General features: G+C 49.9%; 1 protein-coding gene across 6 annotated transcripts in view; it reads left to right on the top strand.

The window, feature by feature from the left end:
* The window catches only part of GTF2IRD1 (GTF2I repeat domain containing 1), a 160,476-nt gene extending 138,108 nt beyond the window's left edge, over positions 1-22,368 (top strand). For 4 of the 6 annotated variants that reach the window (XM_084822491.1, XM_084822492.1, XM_084822493.1 and 1 more), the window contains 6 exons: positions 2,642-2,670; positions 14,586-14,663; positions 16,588-16,780; positions 19,341-19,378; positions 20,202-20,338; positions 22,112-22,368. In XM_084822491.1, coding sequence (XP_084678617.1) covers positions 2,642-2,670; positions 14,586-14,663; positions 16,588-16,780; positions 19,341-19,378; positions 20,202-20,338; positions 22,112-22,180 — 544 coding nt within the window. In that variant the 3' untranslated portion in view covers positions 22,181-22,368. Of the gene's footprint in view, positions 1-2,641; positions 2,671-4,184; positions 4,233-14,585; positions 14,664-16,587; positions 16,781-19,340; positions 19,379-20,201; positions 20,339-22,111 lie in introns of all 6 variants that reach the window. The other 2 variants (XM_084822486.1, XM_084822490.1) reach the window with 1 other exon arrangement.
* Positions 22,369-24,219: the final 1,851 nt, after the last annotated feature.

Below are 24,219 nucleotides of genomic sequence, written 5' to 3'. Positions count from 1 at the left end.
CACATAGACCCGGCCGGAATGGTAAAGCAGGCCACCTCGCAAAGAGAAGGGGGTAGAGTGGGGGGGGCAGAGGCTAGCCCCAATTCCTCCACCCTTGTGCGAACAAAAGCATCCTGAGCCTGTGCAGAGAGAAGGAGCTCCTTCCAAGAATGAGGCACCGCAGCTGCTGCCAGGCCTTGGGGGGGGGAAGCCGGTAAGCCTCCTTCTTGTCAAACACATCCCGAAAAGCTGCATACTTCTCTGGGGGGATGATGGTAGCTGAAGGACTGCCAGAAGCAGACAAGGAGGGGGGGGGAAGGGTTAAAGCCTGGGCCGGGACTGGCGCCTCCTCCGTGAGGCAATGCTCCCGGCAGTAGGGAGACGCAAACTCCACTTGCCGAAGCCCCCAAGAAATCTGAGGGTTGTGCTTATAGAGCCAGGAAAAACCCAGCACAATTGGGTATAAGGGAACCTTGGCTAAGTGAAACTGAATCTGCTCAACGTGGGACTGGGTGCGCAGAGTGAGTGGAACTGTAATATGGGTCACCTCGCCCGAAGAGAGAGGACGCCCATCAATGGTCTGCACTGCCAAGGGGGCAGGAAGGGGCAGGGTAGGAATCTTGTGGAAGAGGGCGAAGGTCTCATCCATGAAACTAGTCGTAGCCCCCGAGTCCACTAAAGCTAGGGCCTCCACCCCACCCCGCTGTGAGGAGCGGAGGTGAACATGCAACAGCAGATGGGAGGGTGGGGGGGTTGGGGAAGGCACCCACCCGGTGGGGAGCTGACCCCCACACTGGAGGCCCCCAACAAGCTTGGGGGGCAGTCTAGTCAGGCCTGGGGACGAGGAGGAGGAGGAGGGGGAAGGAGAAGAGGAGGAGGCAGCGGAGCTGTGGATCTAACTCGGCAGGTCTTGGCAAAATGCCCCAGGTTTCCACATCGAAAACATCGGCGCTCAGCTCGCTGGCGCTAAAGTTCCTCTGGCGGCAGTGAGGCTCGGGTAGTCCCCAGCTGCATCGGGGTCTTCCCCCCCCCCAGCGCCGGAGCGGGGGGTGGGGGAGGAGTCAGGAAATGTGGGGGAATGGGAGGAGAGAAATCCCAGTCCCCGGCGCCCCGCCGGGTCTGGCGGCGCCCCTCCAGCTGACTATCTATCTGAAGGCAGGTCTGCATGAGCTCCTCCAAAGTAGGCGGGCTGGGCGTGCGCGCCAACTCATCTAAGATCTCGTCGTTCAAACCATCCAAAAACTGAGCCACTAGCGCGGCATCATTCCACTGTAAATCCTGCATCAGCAAGCGAAAGGTTGTCGCGTAGCTGGAAACTGAGTCCTTGCCCTGCCGGAGGCGGCGAATCTCCCGAGAAGCCATCTGCGTGCACAGGGGGTCACCAAAAAAACATGCCGTGGCTGTCATGAAACCTTGATAGTCCCTGAGCAGGGGGTCATTAGCGAGCAGGAGTCCCGAAGCCCATTTAGCTGCCATGCCTGACAGTAGGTTAATGATGAAACCCACATGAACCTGTTCCGTCTGGAAATCCTCAGGTCTAAGATGCATGTACAGCTCTGATTGGGCCCTGAAAATCTGAAAAAGTCCTTTCTCACCAGAAAACGTCTCTGGCAAAGCCACCGGGCACTTGCGGCGGGGGGGATTGGAGGTGGAGGGGGCTGAAACACCACCTGTAGGTTCTGCACGGCAGCCGTCAGTTGACCCATCTGATCACGGAGCATCTGGTTCTCTTGCGCCAGAGCTTGCACTGCTGGGTTCCCGGCACCCTCCATAAGGCAGTAGGAGAAGAGAGAGAGAGAGGAGAGAAAAAAAAAGAGGAACGGGGACCAAGCTGTCAAGGGCTCCTTGGAGGCCTCTCTCAGTCTAATCCAGTAGCCAAGTCCAGACACAGAGAAAGGAATTCCTTTCCAAGCTTTATTCTTCTTTTACAACTTAACAACTCTACCATTTGCAACTAGATCTGAGCAGCACAGTACCTATGCCCTACGTTGGAACAGTTGGTCCCCGTTTGAAAGGGAATTACTGGCAGACCCCTGAACTTAAGGACTAGGGAGAGTCCCTCCCCTTTTCCCTTGGATCCTCTGGGCGCAGTTGTTGTTTGCGCGCCAACCGGGCACTCCGCCTCCTTTCTGCGCCCTCCATTTGGCGCCGCTCTCTGCGTCGGCATCGCGCGTCCACCAAGTCTGCTATCCGCGCTCGGTCACTCCCTGGACTGCTATCTAATCTAGGAATGCCGGTGGGAGGAATCTGCGTCAGCTGTGGGCCCTGGGAAAGAGAAGCGCGCTCCTCTCCCAGGAGTGACTGCTCTTCCTCAGAATCAGAACTACTTGGGGATTCTGTGGGCTCAGTGTCCACCCTGACACTCGCCAAGCTGCCATTTTGCAGAAAGATGGTGGCTTGGCCTTTTATGGAAAGGCTGATTTTGCACAAATGGGGGCTGAAAGGAGCCCATTCGTGCAGGATTACAGGTGCAAATGGTCTGTTTAAATCTGCCCTCACATCAGCTCAGCTTGCTCACTTGCATCATATATGCACTTCATCGAACTCTTGTGCATCTCTCTGGTGCACACAGCCCTGAGAGTAACCAGTTCTTGCAGCTGTGGCTGATGGAGCCTGTTCTGCCTTCGTTCCAGAATCAATGTGGTGTTCTTTTGTTTTGCAGACCTTTCCAAGGACTCATCCCTAAACCTGGTAAGTGCTTCAACAACAATGCTAAGTATATTTAGCCTTTCTGGGGACTAGAAGGCTTTAATCATTTGATTGTGCTGTCCATTTGGGGAATGAGGACCGACTTCTGTTAAAATTGTCCTCCAAGGTATTTTCTACTGTTGTAAGTTTTGTTAGCATTGGGGGGGGCGGTCCCCTAATGGAGGGAAATGTTACCGGAGTGTCCATTCCGGGTAGGCCTTAGGCAACTGCCTGCATCCCTCTGGATTGGGGGTTGCTGTCAACTCTTCCCGCAACAGAAACCGTGACAAGCTTTTAGAGTTTTGCTGTAATAGAACTCTGCTCTCGAACTGGAGGGCGACATGTCAAAGTCGATATTGTCGCCATCCTATTTCTTTTCAAACATGTTGCTGAATGCATTTTGGCCCTGTTCGGATGCTCATGGGGGGAGGGCGGTTAGGGTAACTGCGGGGGGGGGGGGAGCGAAACCACAACGCATGTGCCTGTCACACATCCAGGAGCCACACAGCGCAGTGTGGTTCCTGTCACCGCCCCCTCTGTTGTTACCTCCCGGCGCCGGTGATCCCAGTGGCCCTCGCGCTGCGAAAATGTGCGTGCCAGCTGCTCCGTCCGCCGTGGTGTTCCAGTGACCATAGAGAAAGTCCACACCGACTAGAGCGTTGCCAGAAATAGCGGATGCTCTAGGTGGACGTCTCTTTGGTTGCGGCCTAGAAACGCCCGGATCTAGTCCCCACTCAGCCATGGAAGCTCACTGGGTGGCTTTGGGCCAGTCACAGACTCTCAGCCCAACCTACCTCACAGGGTTGTTGTTGTTGTGAGGTTAAAATGGAGAGGGGGAAGATTATGTACGCCACCTTGGGTTCCTTAAAGAGGAAAAAAGTTGGGATATAAATGTAATAAACAAACAAACAAACATGCATAGGATTGCACACTTATGGCACAATCCTATGCATGTTTAGACAAAAAAAAGTCCTACAGCTCCCAGCATGACCCAGCCAGCACAGCTACAAAGCTAGAGACAGAATAGTCATTAAAAGTGCAATCCTATGCATGTTTAGACAGAAAAAAGTCCTACAACTCCCAGAATGCCCCAGCCAGTGCTGTCTAAACATGCATAGGATTGCACCTTACCGACTATTCTGTCTGTAGCTTTGTAGCTGTGCTGGCTGAGGCATGCTGGGAATTGTAGAACTTCTTTCAGTCGGAACATGCATAGGATTGCACCTTACTGACTATTCTGTCTGTAGCTTTGTAGCTGTGCTGGCTGAGGCATGCTGGGAATTGTAGAACTTCTTTCAGTCGGAACATGCATAGGATTGCACCTTAACGACTATTCTGTCTCCAGTTTTGTGGCTTTGCAACGATCTGGCACTTTGCTCAGGGTGCGCATCTGTCGGTCACTACGTTGCACCCTGATTCTCGACTGCTTTTTATCGTTGTACTTGTGCAAAGGGCGAAAGCCTCACGTGCTCTTCACTCACCCTTCTCTCTTTTTCTTTCCACAATGTGCATCGTAGCCCCTAGACGGATATCCACCTTGGAAAAGGCTTACGCCGCTTTGAATGGTACGTTGCTCAGAGGATGTGCCGTAGATGGTAGCAGACAAGAAAAATGGGGTCTTTTTGTTTTTTAAGTAATGTAACACTTCCTTAAAAAACTAAAAAAAAAACCCCTATGATTGCAGGTGTGCATTTATAGGTCTCTCTCTTGTATATTTTCCAGCTGCAGCACTTGCTGTATTTTATATATTTATATCAGGGGTGAGAAACCTTTGCCCCCAAACGTTGGTGAACTTCAGCTCACATCACCACTGCACCTTGGGCATGCGTGTCAGGGCTAATAGGAGTTGGAGTCCAGCAACATCTGGAAGGCTACAGGCTCTCCACCCTTGATTTAGACATCCTGCCCTTCCTCTTAAGGAGGTGAATGGTGTGGTTGGTCCGCTCCCCCTTTTATCCTTATAACAACCCTGTGAGGTAGGTTAAGGTGAGAGATGGTGACTGGCCTGAGTTCCCCCTACTGGCTGAGCTGTGTGTCCGAGAGGGGATTTGCCTACAGGAAGCTCTGGCGTGGGCTGGTCCATGAAGTCACGAAGAGTCGGAAGCGACTGACCAAATAAACAAGAACAACAACTCCTGAGTCTAAGGGCCAAACTAGGTTTGGAGAACGGCAACAAGGGAGGGAGTCTTCTCGGTGGTGGCCCCCCGATTTTGGAATGCTCTCCTCCGTGAGGCCCACCTGGAGCCAACATTATCAGATTTTCGGCAGCAGATTAAGATATGATGATAACTGCATGGAAGAAATTAACAATTGAAATAGCCAGTGCACAGCGGGGAAGCAGGATTGGAACCATGACATGCGGGGAGAGATTTTTGGCCCTCCATCCCCCCCACTCACAGTCTTGATGCAAAAATCCCCACCACCAATGGGCGCTTTCCTTCCAGGGGTATTAGCAGCTTTGGAGGGGGTGATTTTAGTTGAAACCACAGTGGGAGAGAAAGAGATAGCCCTGTCTCCACTCATGCCATGGTCCCAATCCTGCTTTCTCCCCTCCCACCCCTGTGATGGCTTGCCTCCAGGTTAGATTGCTGCGATGTGTGGGCTTCCTTTCAAGATGGTTTGGAAACAGCACCTTCTGCAAAATGTGGTGGCCAGATTGATCACAGGGACCAGAAGGTCTGAGCATATAACACCGATTCTGGCCTTCTGGCACTGGCTGCCTGTATATTTCTGAGCCCAGTTCAAAGTGCTGGTTTTTAAAGTCTTACACAGTTTGGGACTGCAATACCTGATGGTATGAACCTACATGTACTCTACGATTACTGTTTGAGGCCCGCCCCCGAGTGCCTCCGAGGGAGGTTTGGAGAACGGCAACAAGGGAGAGAGTCTTCTCAGTGGTGGCCCCCAATTTTGGAATGATCTCAACGGCAAGGCCCACCTGGTGCCAACATTATCAGATTTTCAGTGGCAGATTAAGGTTTTCCTCCACTCCGAGGCATTTGGTGGCATATGACCGGCTCTTTAATGCATCAGTTGAATTGTTTATGGTTATCACTGATGTTTTAGTTGTTTTAGAGGGTGGTGGTATTTGAATTGTTTTTAGCTGTTTTAAATTTTGTATGTTTTTATTTTGTGCTAAGTTGCCTTGAGTATTTTTGGGGGAAAGGCATCTAAAAAATAATAATTTTCATTTTTAAAAACTGCATGTTAATTGCTCATATGCAATTAATGTTGTGTTTGGCCCTGAATCCAGCATTCTGACCATGACATTGCAGACGCTGGTATCAGTTGTGACTGACTCACATCTCCCCCCCAAAATCAAATGCAGTCCACCTGCCATCGACCATGGACTGCCAGATGCTTGGCACACACATCCCCCTGCCCCCAGTTTTGCTGTGCCAGACAGGTACCATAAATAGCTTTGTCCAGCCCCCGGTGGACCACCAGATGTGACTCCTGGGTTGCAGTTACCTTGGTGGGTCACAAATTTTGCATGTAGCCTCTGAGAAGCCCTGAATGGTCACCTGACACGGAGAGTTTTACAGTGGCCACAGCTTAGGAAGCAGCTTAGGAAGGCACAGGAGCTGTGATGCTGCTGCAGTGGACTTGGATGCTGGAAACCCTTGTTCAAATCCTTCCTCGCATCCAAAGCTTGCTGGGTGGCTGTAGGGAAGGGGCATCTGTCAGCCAAGCCTAGCGATGTCGGAGAAATCCATTTGGGGGCTGGAGTTCGATGAGTTTTCCTAGTTTCCACTACGGCACTTGACTGGATCTGCAGTGAGTCAGGTCACTTCATGGATTTTCTGGAAATGTGGGGCAATTGTTTGGGGTAAATTCTGCAATTCGCCCAAATTACATCTGAGTTTGCACAAATTATGGCTGGGTTTGCGCAAATTATAGCAAGACTCCCGCAAATTATAGCAGGATTTGCGCAAATTATGGCTGAACGTGCGCAAATTAGGCAAATGGTGGTCAAATTTGCACAAATTCGCCGTATTTTACGCAAATTCGCTCAGAAGTGTGTTCAAATTGCAGACCCACACACACACACCATGCACAAAGAAGTTCCTAAAGTTCGGGGAACAGCCCAAAGCTCGGCTCACAGACACAAAGCAAGTCGTACATGCTGCGGCACTCCATCAAACCAAAAACGAACCAGATTTCCCAGCAACAGACATCCCTAGCCGAGCCTACCTCGCAGGGTTGTTGAGATGCCAAAGCCACCACTTCGGACTCCTTGGAGGAAGGAGTGACTAGGTGCCACACCCACCCATACCCAACCTGCCCTTTGCAAGTGTCACATTGAAGGACACCGAACACGTTGTTCGGTTTGTGCGGCCCACTGAAACGGGCTGAGAACATTGCAAGGGAATTCCTGCAAGAAAACCCACAAGGGTGTCTCCTTTAAGGATCCAGGTGCAGATCATAAGAGCGGTTTCTGATTTGCCCTGGGATAAATCCTGAAGGGAAAACAGCCAATTTGCACGCACATATAATTTCCCGTGCTTTTTTTTTTAAGGTAAAAAGCTTCCATGGGAGGGGGGCTTTAATCAGATTGGGGTCACAGTGCTAGGGGAGGGGCTTTTTCCTGACCTAAATCCCCTCCAGATACATTCTTATGTAGAGGCAGCTCCTGGACAGAGGGGTCCCTCCTACATCAGCTCCCCCCCCCCGCCTTGCTCCCCCAACCGTGGGCTTACCTGACAGCAATTGGCCACTCTATGATGTTGTGGCGGGGAATTCAAAATGGCGCGTGGCTTCTCTGTCATTGCTACCAGATGAGCCTCTGGCCAGAGGACCGCACGGGCAGACAGGGCCGGCCCTACCGTTAGGTGGGTTGAGGTGCCCGCCTCAGGCAGCTGATTCGGGGTGTTCTGAAAGGGCGGCAAATGGTTCATTATTTCATGTATTATTCTTGCATTTTTACTGCCAGGGAGGGGGAGAGGTGCGTGAGGGAGTTTCCATGGGCGTCAAAGTAACTGGCTGGCCTTAGGTACTGTGTGCCTCGACTTGGGCGGTGGCGGGGGGGATTTGCTGCTCCACCTCAGGCAGCAGAATGTCTTGCACCAGGCCTTTAGGCGGGTGGGAGAAACATTCGCACTGGTGGCCTCTGCCAGTACACAGGCGCTGAGCTGGCACCAGGTTTTCCAGGGGCCTCGGTGCCTCTCCCAGGCAGTCCTCTCTCCCTCCGCTCCCCTTGATAGTGGCGGGTAGGCATGGGAGCGGCAAAACTGGCCTAGTAGAAATGTTGGCTCTCGGAGCAATGTAGAGCCTCGTACACAGAGACACCAGGGCTCCCCACACCGGACCTTCTCTGTCAAGGATGACGGTGAGGTGAGGCCCAGGTGCGTGATGGAGTGGGGGGGGGCATTCGCACTCCCTATCCCCTCACATGATTCTAATGGGGGGGTATTGAATGTCCAAACAGGGCCAGAGTGTGAAGCTTATTCTAGGGCAACGTGAATTCCAATCTGTTTTCGGCCACGAAGCTCACTGAGTAGGGTCATTTCACCTTGCAGGGTTGTTGTGAGGATACAATGTGATAATGCATGCCCACGCGCACGTGGTGCTAAGCTGAAGCACAGCGCGAGCAAGAAAGAATTAAAGAAACAACAACAGCGTTGTTGATTGGAGGATTGTCTTGGCCCGAGTCTTCAAAATGTGCGACAAGCCAACAACGTGATGTGGTTGCAAAAAAGGCAAATGCTATTTTGGGCTGTATTAATAGAAGTAAAGCCACCAAATCCCGTGAAGTACAAGTCCCCCTCTACTCAGCACTGGTTAGGCCTCATCTTGAGCACTGTGTCCAGTTCTAGGCACCACACTTTAAGAAGGATGCAGACAAGCTGGAGAGGGTTCAGAGGAGGGCAACGAAGATGATCAGGGGACTGGAAACAAAGCCCTGTGAGGAGAGACTGAGAGAACTGGGCATGTTTAGCCTTGAGAAGAGAAGACTGAGGGGAGACAGGGTAGCGCTCTTCAAGTACTTGAAAGGTGGTCCCAGAGAGGAAGGCCCGGATCTCTTCCCGATCATCCCAGAGGACAGGACACAGAATAATAGGCTCAAGTGACAGGAAGCCAGATTCCGGCTGAACATCAGGAGAAACTTCCTGACTCTTAGAGCAGTACGACAATGGAACCACTGACCTAGGGAGGCGGTGGGCTCTCCCACACTGGAGGCATTCAAGATGAGGCTGGACAGCCACCTGTCGGGGATGCTTTGACTTGGATTCCTGCATTGAGCAGGGGGCTGAACTCAAGGGTCTAATAGGCCCCTTCCAACCCTGCTATTCTATGATCCTATGATTGTAAGGCAGCCATCAGTTATCCCATTTTAGTCATTAATTAGCAGCAGCAAGACAAAAGCAGCTCCATTTCTCAAAGCACAGGAGCAGGACCATGGGAGGTAGAAGGTTCCTAGTTCAATCAACATGTCTGCCTAAACCCCTGGAGTTCTTCTACCAGGCAGTGTAGATAATACTGCACCAGGTGAATAGTGGACTGACTGGCCAACTGCATTTCATTCTCTCCATTTCCAGTAGAGCTGTGCGCAAACGGCCTCTCAAAATTCTCCACCTTACTTGTGGCCAGAGAAATCTGAGAGCCAATTTCACCAGATTTCTCCAGGGGGAGGAGAAATTCTCAGCAGTTTCTTCCAGGGAGGGCTCCCCATTGGCAGGACTTGTAGCACAGGCCCTTTCTTTTTTGGTAAGGGTCTTTGGGGTCTTTGGGCTGCAACAGCATCAACTGTCTTGGTAGGCAGGTCCCCAGTTTCCATCCACCGCAATGCAGGTGGGGGCAGTGTGGTGTCCAGCTCCAGGGACAAGGTGGAGTTTAGCGCTCTGCCAAAACCTGCCCTCCAGTTTCCTGAAAGTTTTCTCCTCCCATGAAAGAGGCTTCCATTGTTCTGCCTCATTCAGGATGCTTTATAATTTATTTTTGTGGTGTTTTGGAGCTTCCCTGATCACAGCCAGCCTCCCAGGCTGCCTGCACATCCTGGTCTGAAAAAGCCCTGTGGGAGGAATTAGCTCATGGTCCCTTAAACTGGGCTTTCATTGAAGCGTGGGAAGCTGAGGAGGCTACAGTTGCTGGAGAGCTGATTGTACAATGAAAAGCAGGACACTTGTGATCACTCCCCGGCTACCTCCTAAGTAAGGGAAGCCCAAGAACCCCAAACCCAACCCATGAGAATTTCTCCAAAATTTCTCCTCCTCTGAATTTCTTCTCCTGAATTTCTGAATTTCTCCTCCTGAATTTCTGAATTTCTCCTCAAAATTTCTCCTCCTTTGAATTTCTCCTCCTCTGAAAGCCATTTCTCTTCTATCAAATTGAATGAGAATGGTCAGAAAAAAATGTGGGGGAAATTTTCAGCACACCACAAATTTCCAGTGTTCAGGCTTTGAGTGCTGTTTGTGGTGCCAAAATGACCCCCTACACACACACACACGAGGCAAGTACGAGTTGGCCTGAGGGAACTCCAGGATTTGCAGGAGTACAAAAAACTTTATGGGGAAGAATCCTCATGGAGGGAGGCGCAAAACCGCTCAGTGAGGACTGAGCATGCTCAGTTGTGTGTTTTGGGTGGGGTGTGTGTGGCTGAAATAGAGCATTCCGGAAGAGGGCATGGCTGATGGGGTGGAACCCTGAACAGGAACGCTCCGCTCCAGCCAACTCTCCACAGTTGGTTCCGGGGGCCATGCCCGTATGCGATGGGCCGTTGTTGCTCAGTGGTGGATCGCATCCTGTGCAGGCGCTGGGCCCCGTGTTCAGTCCCTAATTAAAAGAATATCAGGTAGTTGTGTTGGGAGGGGCCTCAAACTCCAACCAGTCAGACAAAAAGACTGTCCTGAGTTGGATGGACCGTTGCTCCGACTCGGTCTAAGGCACCTTCAGTTGTTCACTGCTGTTTGAAACAGAAGCCCTGCGTTTTAGCCCTGTTTCTTTGTCTGCTACCATCTGCACGCCCACATCGGTCAAACTGAGCATCAGCGGTATAAGGCTCGGGGAGGGGAGGGGATGCTGAGCCCCGTTCCTCTGGATGCCGCCACCCCGGATCCATCCTGTCCTGTCCATCCCTTCAGCCCCAGAGCCTGAAAACCTGGAAGGGTGGTGATAGGCCACGGAGGCCCCTCGGGGAGTTTTGGCACAGGCGGGCCAGTGCTTGGACCGGCTGGTCCCTTGAAACGATGCTGGGAGAGGAGCTTCAGGAAGGACCCGCCGGAGTGCGTGGCCTCCCGTGCTCTCCCAGGCTGCCTTCCCAAGGGGCCAAAGTGGACAAGACGTGGAAGATCCGTGATCAAATCTACTTTTCCCCCTTAAAGGCCGTTGTCGGAATCCCTGGATCAGAAGCATGGTGCTGTGGCATGTTCTGTGTGGGGAGAGTGTTACAGCTTCCCCCAGTGCCATTTCCTGGATCAACACCCGCCCCCTGTGCAAGCTGCTGTTAGCCCCACTCGTGGGGGGAGGGCAAAGATGAGTGCCAGCAAGCTACTTTGAGGAAATGCAAAATCTCCCAGCAATTGGCGGGGGGATGGGGTTATTTAAAGAACCCTCCCCAGCACTGCTTCCCTGACCCAGCCTCTCCCCCCGACACATTTGTTTTTAAACTTATTTGTTCTTGTTTAAATCAGGAGATTGCATTGCAGTTCTCAGCGTTGCATGTCATTTGGCCCTGTGTTCTCCTTCTCCTCTGCTCTGCTCATCTCCTTTTCCACTCCGAGTTTGGCCCTGGCTTATCCTTCCACAAATCTTTCCCCATAGTCCCTTGATTGGCGCTCTTGCTCATTTCAGTGGGGTTTCGGTGAGAGAACTTCCCCACTGTGGTCTAGATCAGACTAAGGGCTTCTGTGCATGAGGCTTTTATCGTGCACTTGTGACTGGTCACTCATGGAAGTTTGCAGGTCCTTTACATGATGTCATCAACTTCCAGGGCCTCTCCTGTCCTTTTTAACCTTTATCCTGGCTTTTTTAAGATTGAGGGAAATGCAGCAATAAATTTAAATTGCAATCCAACGGCTGGTGCATTTCTGGAATCCCACTATGTCGCAGCACCATCTGGTGGCTGTATAATGAAACATATAGAACTTGCAGACAAAGGAAACTCCTGGGAAAAAAGGGGGAAGCATGTGTAATGGGGCTGATCTTAATCCTGCAAGGAATCTGGAAGTAGAAGCCCTAGTAAAGGCGCAAGATTTTAGTCTCGTGTAGAGAAGCCCCAATTCCCACTCTTTTCACCCAAACATAATGCTGCTCTTAACGTCAACCTAAATTTAATGTGACATGGTCTTCATGGCTGTTTTCATGTGCCTTGCCCCAATCCCACCCCCCAAAGGGTCACATTTTAAGAAATGTTTCCTGGCAGTTTATGCATGGTGGGCAGTTTCACTTTCCCTTCTCACATTTTTTTAGCTGTCCTTTCCATTGCTCCGTTTTCAAAACTGTATGCCTGCCCTTAATTTTTTGTTTTTTCAATCCAGAAAACAATCAGTGAATGCCATTTGTTTTCAAAAGGGTCAGCCTGCATATTTGCACCTCTGAATTTTGTATTGCTTGTTAATTTTGACGCAAATTAATTACTCTAGGAATAACAGCAAATGAATTACTCTAGGAATAACAGCTCCTCAACAGACTTTTCTTCAACTTCGGCTTTCTTCACACGTTCCGTGGGAGAACCGGGAACAAACCACATGGTACACAAGAGAATCCCTGATGCATTCATTTTCAGTCAGAAGAAGCCGTAGGAAGGATTTAACGTGGATCTGGGCAGCGGCTCTGAAGGAGGGAGTGTTCAAGTCCTCCACTTTCCCCCGGCTCTTTTCCCAATCTAAATGATCCCCCGCTCTAAGTTGCTGTTTGCTTTGCTGTGGAAATAAGATGGCCGCGTGTCTTTTTCCCCTTGTGGGGCTAAGAGCAGCTTGGGGGTCTAGACTGGAGAAACCACATGACCGGAAGGGGGTAAACTCCCCCTCACCACCACTGCTCTAGCGAAATCCGGAGCCCACCCTCTCCCTGTGCGGCTGCTGCTTTCAGACGACTGGAAACAGCAGCAACCACGAATCCAAAACCAACAGACAGGGCTGGCCCCACCATTAGGCAAAGCGAGGCGGTTGCCTCAGGCAGCAAATGCAGAGAGGTGGCGGAAAGGTGTTGGAGCAGAGAATTGTGTGTCATGCGGCCTTCCCTACACCCCCTAAGCTAGCCAACTGCCTTCAGGTGTGGCAGAGGACATTGCCCCATCATTGGTGTTTGTTTATATTTAAATCCCGCCGTTTCCCCTCTTGTGTGGGATCCAGGGCAGCTTGCGTGGTCCTCCTCTCCATTTAATCCTCACAACCCTGTGAGGTGGGTTGGGCTGAGAGTCAGTGGCTGACCCAAAGTCACCCAGTGAGCTTCATGGCCGAGTGGGGACTAGAACCCGGATCCCCCGAGTTTCAGTCCAACACTCTCGCCACTACACCACGCTGGTGTTGAAGAAAGACGTTCAGTCTTGAAGACAGGCTTTCAGACATGGAATGGGAGGGTCCACCATCTTGTTCCTTGCTTCAGGCAGCAAAAGGTCTTGGGCCGGCCCTGCCGACAGAACTCCAGCATCCAAAATCTCATTGAAAGAGCCACATCTTACACGGTTTGCAGGATGTCAGAAGGGGCAGAACCAAACGCACAGGGAGGCCTGGCCACAAGCAGGACCCACATGTCCTGCTTGTGGGTTTCCCATTGACAGCTGGCCGGCCACTGTGTGAACAGAATGCTGGACTAGATGGACCCTTGGTCCAATCCAGCACAGCTCTCCTTATGTTCTTATGGCTATGACTCCAGTCAGCCCCAGCCGGCATAGTCTGTAGTGAGGGATGATGGGAGCTGTAGTCCATCCCTGCTCTAACCGCTATTCCCACACTGGATTTCCAAGCTGGCTCTCTCATCCCTCACAGCCCACTTTCCCCAAGACCCAATGACAGGGCGGTGTGCTCTAGTGGGGTGGCTGGAATGCAGATTTCCCTACTAGTGGTGGTGTTACTGGATTACTTTTACATCCCACCTTTCCTCCGTGGGGTTCAAAGGCAGCATACCTGGTTTAAGTGGGACTGACAGACTATTATTCCTGCAGGCCTTCCTCGTTCTTCTTTGTTGATTGTTACATACTGTTTTTATGCTGTATTGTTTTTATCGTTGGGTTTCTTGTTACATTATTTTTAACTTCTTGTGCCACCTAGAATATTTTGTATATAGGCGGGCTATCAATTGAATTAATAATAATAATAATAATAATAGTAATAGTAATAATACTGGCTCTCTCCCCCATTTTATCCTAACAACAACAACCTGGAGGAGAAGGCTATCAGTGGCTGTTAGTCCTGATGGCTATGTGCTACCTCCAATACCAGAGGCAGTGAGCCCATGTACAACAGTTGCTGGGGAACATGGGTGGGAGGGTGGTGTTGCGCTCATGTCCTGCTTGTGGGTTCCTGGTCAACAGCTGGCTGGCCACTGTGTGAACAGAATGCTGGACTAGATGGACCCTTGGTCTGATCCAGCAGGCCTCTTCTTTTGTTCTGATTTTCTAACCTTGAGCGGTAGGTTAGGCTGAGAGAAAGTTATTGGCCCAAGTTCACTAAGCAAGGTTTATGGCTCGGAGGGGATTTGAACCCATGTTTTCCCAGTCCTAGTCCAACACTCTAACCACTGCACCACACTGATCACCAGTGAGCAGTTGTGCAAGGAAGGGATGTGTGTGCCTGGAAAAAAAATCCTGGAATTCCAGGTCTGTGTGAGCAGGAAAGATTACCTGAGGATCACCATTCTGAGGTGATGCCAACCCCTGGATCTTATTGTTGCAACCCTGCGCTCAGTATCGCTGTTGGCAGGAGATGGCAAAGGAAGAGCTATGCACGTCATGGCTCTTCTGTGTTCTTTCTCTGCAGATGAGGATGACGCCAACCGGCTGGGGGAAAAGGTGATCCTCCGAGAGCAAGTGAAGGAACTGTTCAACGAAAAATACGGTCAGTCTCCCTACTCTGTGTGCAGTGCTAGAGCAGGGGTGCCCAACCCCTGGCCCACGGGCCAAATGGAGGCTTCCAGGTCTCTCCGCCTGGATGTTTATTTATTACATTTATATCTTGCCTTTTTTCCTCCTGAAGGAACCCAAGGCAGTGTACATAACCCTGTTCTTCTCCATTTTATCCTCACAACAACAACCCTGTGAGGTAGGTTGGGCTGAGAGTCTGTGACTGGCCCAAAGTCACCCCGTGAGCTTCCATGGCCAAGTGGGGACTCGAACCCGGATCTCTCAGCTCCCGGTCCAACACTCCCGCCACTACACCAGGCTGGATGTTTCCCAGGCCTCTAGGGTCTCTGAATGAGATCGGGGTGATCTAGGTTCAGCTCTCAACCCAGCCTTGACGCTCACTGGGTGGCCAGTCCCTGTGGGCCAAAGCAGACATTGCATTCGAGAAACAACAGGCAGCGACGTCTGTCGTTCTTTTTTACTCTAGGGCAGCGTTTCTCAAAGTGTGGGTGTATTGGCCCCAGGAGCGTAACCAAGTCACTTGTAGCGTTAGAGGGGCCTAGAGAACCATAGTGCTTGCTTATGTTCATTATTGGTGCAATTCCCTTGCTAGTAGGCCTCTAAGCTTGTTGAGATGAGTCAAAGGCCGATATCAAGATGTGCCTGGGAAGCGAAGTTTGTTTGTCTTAAGGCTGCAGGTGGCTGTGCTGAGAACCAAACGCTTCTAGTCTATGCTGGGAATGAACGCTAGGGGGCGCTTGCTGCTGTCATGCTGCCTCACTGCTAACATGCATGGTATAAAACCCATTGTACCCCTTTGCTCTGGGTTCAGAGAAGCTGTCTGATCCTTTGGGTACGCCTGTGTGCTGTAAGTTACCCAATAAACTCCTCCTCCTTGTAAGTAAACCTGGGTCTGATTTGTCACTATCTTGGCACCTCTAACCTAAGAGTTCAAAGCCCACGGCCAGGGCAATACAGTGGGGCGCAGCCCAGTTTCAGGTGGGGCTCAGTGCTTCAGGCTGCCCAGTGCCTCCTTGCTTGACCGCCCTGGGCTACGGCCATTTCTTGGGCCCTGCATAGGGAGGTGTAGCAGTGGGAGTTGGTTAGAGAGAAAGGCTGAGACGCTTAATCATAATAATTCTCAGCGGAGGCTGGTGGCTCCGATGTCCGTGGGGTGGTGAATCCGCTCCGGGCTTCAGTCAGAACTTTGAAGGAGCTCTGAACTCTGAAGGAGCCCAAGGGGCGCCTCCACTGTGATGAGTGCTAAACGCCGCTCCCAGGGTGGTATCGGGGGCAGTCATTTGGAGCATGCCAGTCTGATACTTTTTGCTCTGCATTGGCCCCTGGTTCTGTGCCCAACTCAGAGCGCTGGTTATCACCTTTAAAGATGTAAATAGAGAGCCAGTGTGATTCTATGATTCTAACCGACGGGTCAATGGGCCCTCAAGTGCATATTTGGGTTTACGGTGAGTCCCGGGTCTGAAAACGTTGAAGATGTCTGTGCTATAGTGTGATGCTAGAGTGTGCCCTAGAGAAAGCATACTGAGGATGGGCACCCTTCCACAACCTGGCGCGCTCAACTACAGCTCCCATCATCCCCAGCCTGCATGGCCATTGGGGTGTGCTGGCTGGGGATGACGGGAGCTGTAGTCCAACCCATCTGGAGGGCGCCAAGTTGGGAAGGGCAGGCTTACTCTACGTATCAGTGGTGATTCTGGGCCTGAATTCTGTTGACTCTGTCTCAAGTCAAGCCCTGGAAGGATCCAATCCTGATGTAGGATCAATGTTTCCATGGAGGTTTGGGAAGCTCCAAAGCAGGCTTGAGAAGAACAGTGGATTTATTTTTCTGTCAAAAGCCTGTGCTTTAAACGTACGACGGGGGCGCTCTCTTGTTCTTGTACCCATCGCTCTTGTTTCAGGAGAGTCTTTGGGGCTGAACCGACCCGTCCTGGTGCCATATAAATTGATCAGGGACACGCCTGATGCCATCGAAGTGACCGGCCTGCCAGATGACATCCCGTTCCGAAACCCCAACACATACGACATCCACCGGCTGGAGAAGATCCTCAAAGCTAGAGACCGTATCAGGATAGCAGTTACTAACCAGCTCCAGTAAGCCTGTCCCCATATCTGTTTCCAGGCACAATTCAAAGTGCTGGGGTCATAAAGCCCTATACGGCTCAGGTCCAGGTTATCTGAAAGACCATATTCTCCCCTATGGGTCTGCTCATGCCCTGAGATCTTCAGGGGAGGCCCTTCTCACAGTCCCGCCACCATCACAGGCTCGCCTGGGGGGAAAGCGGGAGAGGGCCTTCTTGGTGGCTGCCCCAAGGCTCTGGAACTCCCTTCCCAGGGAGGCGAGAGTGGCCCCCTCCTTGGTATGTTTCTGCAGGCAGGCAAAACCTTTTTTGTTCCGGCAGGCCTTTGGGGAGAGATAGTCTGGACCTGTGGGAATAGGATGGATGGGTGCTATTGGTTCTATTGTTGTTGTCTTACTAAATTTTGATATTTTATACAATTTTAATATTATTGATGATTTAATTATATTTTTAACTTTTGGATATTCCTATTTATATGTTTTAATTGTACAAGTTTTAATGTTGTAAAGCCGCCTTGAGTCCCAGTATTGGGAAAAGGTGGGATATAAATAATAACAACAACAACAACAATTCATTCATTCATTCATTAGATTTCTATAGTGCCCAATAGCAGAAGCTTTCTAGGTGGTTTACAAAGATTAAATCCTTAAAAATCCATTAAGAAAAACCATTTACTTACAAACATATAAGCAAATAGCACATACAGAGACACACATGTATTGAAAACAATTTTAAACCATCAACAATGAGAAACTTCTGGGACCTGATCAAAACCTCATACTCCACCCACCACCACCACCCCATATTTTGTTTTACATCTGTGTAACACGGCAGCATCCTCTGCTGGCATGAAACCGAACTACTTTGCTCCTTTCATCAGAGCTATGACAGCATCAGCCAGCTTTCCCCAACCTCCTGCCTGCCAGATGTGTTGGACTACAGCTCCCAGCATGCTAGGAGTGGTAGTCCAACATATCTTGAGGGCACCAGGTCGGGGCATCAGTCCATTTCTGAGCCACATCCAAAGTGTTGGTGTTGACATTTAAAGCCCTAAATGGCTTGGGACCAGAGGATCTAAAGGCATGTCACCTCCCGCATGTACCTGCTTGAACCCTTAGGTCATCTTCGGAGGCCTTCCTCCGGGTACCCTCACCAAAGGAAGCTAAGTACAAGAGAGAGGGCCTTCTCAGTGGTGGCTCCCGACTTCTAGAATTAATTCCCCAAAGAGGTTCACCTGGCGCCTACGCTGTTATCTTTTCGGCCTTTCTTTTCTCCCAGGCATTTTAGAAACCTGGTTCTAGGTTACTACGGCTGTTTTCTCGATTCCTGTCCCGTTTGTTGTTTGCATTGTGTTGTAGTTTAGTCTTTCATATGTTTGTCTTGTATTTTCTATTTTCAACTGTTCTACGGCATTTTAGCTTGTTAAGGGCACAATCCCATGCATGTTTAGACAGAAATAAGTCCTGCACCTCCCAGCGTGCTCCAGCCAGCTGTTTGCAATCTGCCCAGAGAACATTAGTTATTAGGCAGATTAGAAATGTAATAAATAAATACACAAATAAATAAATAAGCAAACTTCTCTGACTATATATGAAGCTGCCTTATGCCAAGTCGGACCGTTGGCCCGTCTATCTCACACTCTTGTCTACTCTGAGTTGCTGTTGCGCTCATGCCCTGTTTGAGCGTTCCTGGCTGGCAGCTGGCTGGCCACTGTGTGAACAGAATGCTGGACTAGTGGACCCTTGGTCTGATACAGCAGGGCTCTTCTGACGTTCTGATGAGTAGCAGCAACAGTCCAGGGACCCAGGCAGACGTTTTTCCCATCCCCTGCTACCTGAGACCCTTTTCACTGGTAACACCGGAGATTTTATTTGTTTGTTCATTTCTTCTGTTTATATCCTGCTTAAGGAGCCCAAAGCAGTGTACGTTATCCTCCTCCTCTCCGTTTTATCCTCACAACAACAACCCTGTGAGGTAGGCTAGGCTGAGAGTCAGTGACTGGCTGAAAGTTACCCAGTGAGCTTCATGGCCAAGTAGGGACTAGAACCCAGATCTTCAGTCCAACACTCTAATCACTACACCGCCATACTGGCTCTCAGGATTGGGCCTGGGACCGTCTGCATGTAAAGCACGTGCCTTACCAGTCCTGTTCCAAGTGTTATAAGAACATAGGAACCAAGTCAAATCATGGCTCCATCAAACTCAGTACCGTCCACACCAGCCTTTCTCAATCTGGTTGGACGCCAAATGTCATTGGACTCCCCACTCCCATCAGGTGCAGCCAACAGTAGGTGATGATGGGATTTGTAGTCCAGCAACATCTGGAGGGTCACACCTTCCTCATCCCTGTGTAAGAAGCTCGCTCTCTGTTTTGATGTTGCGGTTGTAGAATTTAGGAGATGGTTCCGCGCAGGGTTTGAGCCCCTCCTTCATTCATGCGTGCCGTGCGTAAAATCAGTACTAACCAGGGCCAACTTGGGACCAATTTTTTGAGCATCGCCACCAACATTTCAACATAAAATCCCCACCTCTTCATTAATGGAGTAATTGATTGATTTCTTTTTTAAACGCAGGCCATTTGCAGATCTAGGTACCGAGGCCAAACAGCCAGGTAAGCTGAGAAATGGGGCAGGGGGAGGAAATGAAAAAACAAAACAAAACCATTTGAGATGAGACAGCTGGTCGCTGCTCATAAGGGTTTTGTAGTAGTGTACAAAGCTCTAGACAACTTGAGACCAGGGCGGTGTCTCCATGAGCATTTTACTCCGAGCTGGCTGCGTGTTGAGGTCGTTAGGAATACATGACGTTGTGGCCATGCGGCAGCCACCCCAGAGCTTATCGCGGAAAACCCGGATTTCCTGAGACTGCTTAAAGTCCGATTCTTTTCCTTAAGTCAGGTTCTCGGCGGTATAGTTGTGGTGTGCCCCAGCCCCTGCATTTACCTCTGGTATGCGCAAATTTCGTCGTACTGAAATACACATAGTAAAAAACCTGGCCAAAAATGTGCATTTCCGCCATAGGCTCAAGTGTGAAAATGTGCATTTGGGGGGGGGGATTTGCACATTTTCACGTGTGTGGATTTTTGCAAATGCGCATTTACGCAAATTTGGAAACAACCCTCAATTTCATTGATGGGCAGATGGCAGAACAAAAGGTGCCTGACAATCCGTGAAACGTAGATGGAACAGATATTACACAGTCCATACATTCCTAGTTCTGACTGAAACCCGGAGCGAACCACTGACATCGAAGCCACCATCCTCCACTGGGGAGAGGGGTTCTTAACTCTTCCCCTACCCGCACGCAGCTTCCTCACAGCTGGAGCTTTGGAAGCATGTTTGCATGGGAAAGTGGCTGGGCAGGGGGGAAAGGATGTTGCAGGGAGCAAAAGGCTGTTCCAAGTCAAACACATCTTTCCCCTTGAATGTCCCTAGAAAACGACAGCACAGTTCCCAAACGGAAGCGGAAGAGGATCTCAGAAGGGAATTCGGTTTCCTCCTCTTCCTCCTCCTCCTCCTCCTCCTCTTCAAATCTGGAGTCCACATCATCAACCAATCAGATCTCACTGGTGGTAAATATATTCACTATGGCTTAGTTCTTGCTGGCCAGGGTGGGGGGTTATCAACCTGTGCCTGGGCTGTACCACTTCAGATTGCAGCTGGGGGCTGTACATGGTGGAATGCTCCTCCGTACAAAGAACAGTTCCCTCCGCATAGAAGACTAACATGTCAGGGAGAAGCCGAGGCGCAAACCTTTCTCCTGACAAGTTACAGGAAGCCAGATTTCGGCTAAACATCAGGAAAAACTTCCTGACTGTTACAGCAATACGGCAATGGTTAGGCCTCATCTTGAGTACTGGCTAGGCCACATCTTGAGTACTGTGTCCAGTACTGGGCACCACACTTCAAGAAGGATGCGGACAAATTGGAAAAGGTTCAGAGGAGGGCAGCGAAGATGATCAGGGGACTGGAAACAAAGCCCTGTGAGGAGAGACTGAAAGAACTGGGCATGTTATCTTTGAGAAGAGAAGACTGAGGGGAGATGGGAGAGCGCTCTTCAAGTCCTTGAAAGGTGGTCCCAGAGAGGAAGGCCAGGATCTCTTCTCAGTCATCCCAGAGTGCAGGACATGGAAGAATGGGCTCAAGTGACAGGAAGCCAGATTCTGGCTGAACATCAGGAAAAACTTCCTGACTGTTAGAGCAATGCAACAATGGAACCAATTCCCTGGGGAGGTGGTGGGCTCTCCCATGCTGGAGGCATTCAAGATGAGGCTGGACAGCCATCTGTCAGGGATGCTTTGACCTGGACTCCTGCATTGAGCAGGGGGTTGGAATCGAGGGTCTTATAGGCCCCTTCCAACCCTACTGTTCTATGATTCTATGAAGCTGGACAGCCACCTGTCAGGGATGCTGTGACTTGGATTCCCACATTGAGCAGGGGGTTGGACTCAAGGGTCTTATAGGCCCCTTCCAACCGTACTATTCTATGATTAGTCTTCTATCTGCAGGCCATTTTCTTGCATGGAGGACCTGCAGTTTGAATGCCCAGTCAGAGATGAATGATAAATAATAAATAAATACCCCCCTACTCAAATGTAAAATGGATCAGAACAACTCTGCCAAAAGAGGCAGCTGGCCAAAGATATTTTGTTGCCTGACACCAAGAACATAATGGGACCCACCCCTATTCCGCATACAGAAGCTGACTGAACTAGCAGTTGGTTCTTACTTCAACACTGGTGACGGTAGTGTCCTCCATTGCATCTGAGGACAACAGAGGCTTCGTTAGGGGGTGCAGGACAGGCCTCCTGGCACACACAACTCTGTCTTTCTCTGCCTTGCTGCTACCCCCAGCATCTACCACCTTGCCTCACTCTGCCTAATGGTCGGGCCGGCCCTGAGGACATGTAGTCATCCTGTTAGAAAAAACCTACCTTGAGGAAAGATGTCTGGAGCTCCTACAATAACTAGACATTTTGTGCTAGAAAAATATTGTCTAGACAGACTCTAACGTACAGAGCACTGGCTTTCCCAGAATTATTTGAATTCCCCAAAATTTTGGCTTTTCTAGTGTTTACTGTGGTTTGGGTTAAAAATAGGGCTTGGTAAGCATCTAGATTCCTTGTCTGAATTGTACTTTTCTTACAATTCAAAACAGCTACACAACAAAACTACAGATATTTCAACATCTATTAAAAGCAGGGCTCTGACTTTTCGTCCATTAATACACGTCCTCTGTCACAGATAGCTAATTTGATCCTTAGGCTGCTCTGTATTGGCGGTGTTGCAATTTACTCATTTGGGTATTCGTTAAAATGGGTTTTTCCCCTTCTTACTTCCCCCAGCAATGGCCCATGTATATGTTGGACTACGGCGGTCTCAACGTTCAGATCCCAGGACCTATGAATTATTGAGACCTCAGTCTCGGAAGCAGAACCTCGGACAAAAAAATTATTGTAATGGCTAACGACGTGTAATTTTTTGTACAAAGTGTATATTCCAATATGTATCGATGCCTTTTAGTTTTTCCAATGATTTTTACACTATATTCCTGCCACCAGGGCCTTTTGAATAAAAAAAAAGGAAGTGTTACCTTGCTCTGAAAAATGTTTTTATGTTATTAGTGACCAGGGTCACACACACCTAAGCACACATTAGGAGGAAGGCCTGCTGAAGTCAATAGAACAGGGGTGTGGAGCCTCTTTCAGCCCATGGGATGAATTTGGTTTTGGAGAAACTCTTGGTGGCTAGGATCCAGTGGTGGGCAGGGCCAAAGGCAAAGGGGGCGGGGCCAAAAGCAAAAGGGGTGGGGCCAGAAAGACAAACGCTACCAGTATATTGTAGCTTGAAAGTCTTCCTGCCTTAGATGAGGCATTTCAGTCTTTTCATATGGGGAGAAAACTGCACAAAAGCCAGGAAAGCACAAAAGGGTGGTGATTGGGGGAAAGGGGTGTGGCCATCTGGGAAACCCCGGAGCATATGATTGGGACCCCGGGAGGACTCGATTTGGCTCTCAGCCCTGAGGTTTCCCACCCCTGCAATACCACACAGTTCTGGGTCAACCTTTTTAGGACTGGGGTGTAAATTGGTTATTTGATGAAAATATAGCTGCCTTATATCAAACCAGACCGTCGCGCCATCTGTGCCAGCATTTGATGAGATTCTTTAGTAATGATGCCTCCTGTTAGAAAGGCAATTAGCAGAGAGAAAAAGTAAAAGGCAAAACAGAATGAGCATTTACCAGTCCCACATGCTCACAGGCTATCTTAGATCAATAAAAAGAGACCTCACTCTTCTTTAGTGAAGAAAAGGAAAACAGCTTTAATCACAAATATTCTTGCACATACAATGCAGGTACAGCGCAGAGTTTCAAAATTGTTTGTTCAGTCCATTTTGTGTTCCATTACACCGGCAGGAACGAGAGAGCAAACGCATGTGCTCCCAGCAACGGGGGAAGGCAGAGTGGGGCGGGGCAGGAAAGGAAGGGGAGGAGCAAAACTAAGAGATCACAGGAAACCACATTGTAGGCTATAGAGATCCTGAGGCTAGCTGTGGTCAAAAGTCCCACGCACTAAATGCAACACTGCCCCCTTCCAGTAATTTGCAGATTATTTGCAATAGTCCCAGCAGTACTGACTACTTAAGCAGTTGGAAGAAGGTCGATTGGTATCTACTGGTAGATCTCTGGGTGATTCGCAGTAGTTTGGCAAGGGTCTCTGACTGCCAGTGGTCTAACAATAACAACTAAAATGCTATGCCCTGCCCCCCTGAATTAGGTTCCTGAAAAATAATTCTTGGGGGGAAAACCAGGAGTGATTTCTTTGTGTGAAAGGACTTGTGAGCTTAGTGCTGGTATTGAACAGAAATAGAGTTTGTGGGGATCCTTGTCCTGCAAGAAGTAAATCTTTTCCTACCCAGACAATATCCTCCTTTGGTCTCGTTCCCGGAAGGAGAGGGGGATGTTCAGGCCTATGTTGCCTGTCTCGGAGACCACTTTTAATATAGCTAAGAGCTTTCTTTTTCTGATGCAGACATCATAAATGCTGGACTTCTCATAAAACTATATTGTTGATGGCAACATCCAGCATTAGGACACTGTCCAGGTCTTTGGGCACATAGGGAGTTTATAAGTTTATAATGCCAGGTCAGCCACTAGGCATGATGGTCTTCTGACAAGAGTGATGGGTCTGGACTCCCCATGGTTGTTTTCAGAGGGTCTTTCTGCCGTTCAGCTTGAAATTTCAGAGCAAACATGCCTACAGAGTTAGGTAACGGGGGATGTTTGGGTATCCTGACCAGATTCAGCATAGAGAGATTGATTGATTGATTGATTGATTGATTGATTGCATTTATATCCAGCCTTTTTTCCTTTTGCAAGTAACCTAAGGCAGCTGACATTCTCCTCTCCATTTTAGCCTCGCAACAACAACCCTGTGAGGTAGGTTGGGCTGAG

This window comes from Heloderma suspectum, chromosome 16 (assembly GCF_057233095.1).
Source record: "Heloderma suspectum isolate Gila_16-S chromosome 16, 16-S_ref, whole genome shotgun sequence".
Lineage (NCBI taxonomy): Eukaryota > Metazoa > Chordata > Lepidosauria > Squamata > Helodermatidae > Heloderma > Heloderma suspectum.
The sequence above is the reverse complement of the archived record's forward strand: the minus strand, read 5'-3'. Positions and strand labels throughout refer to the sequence as shown.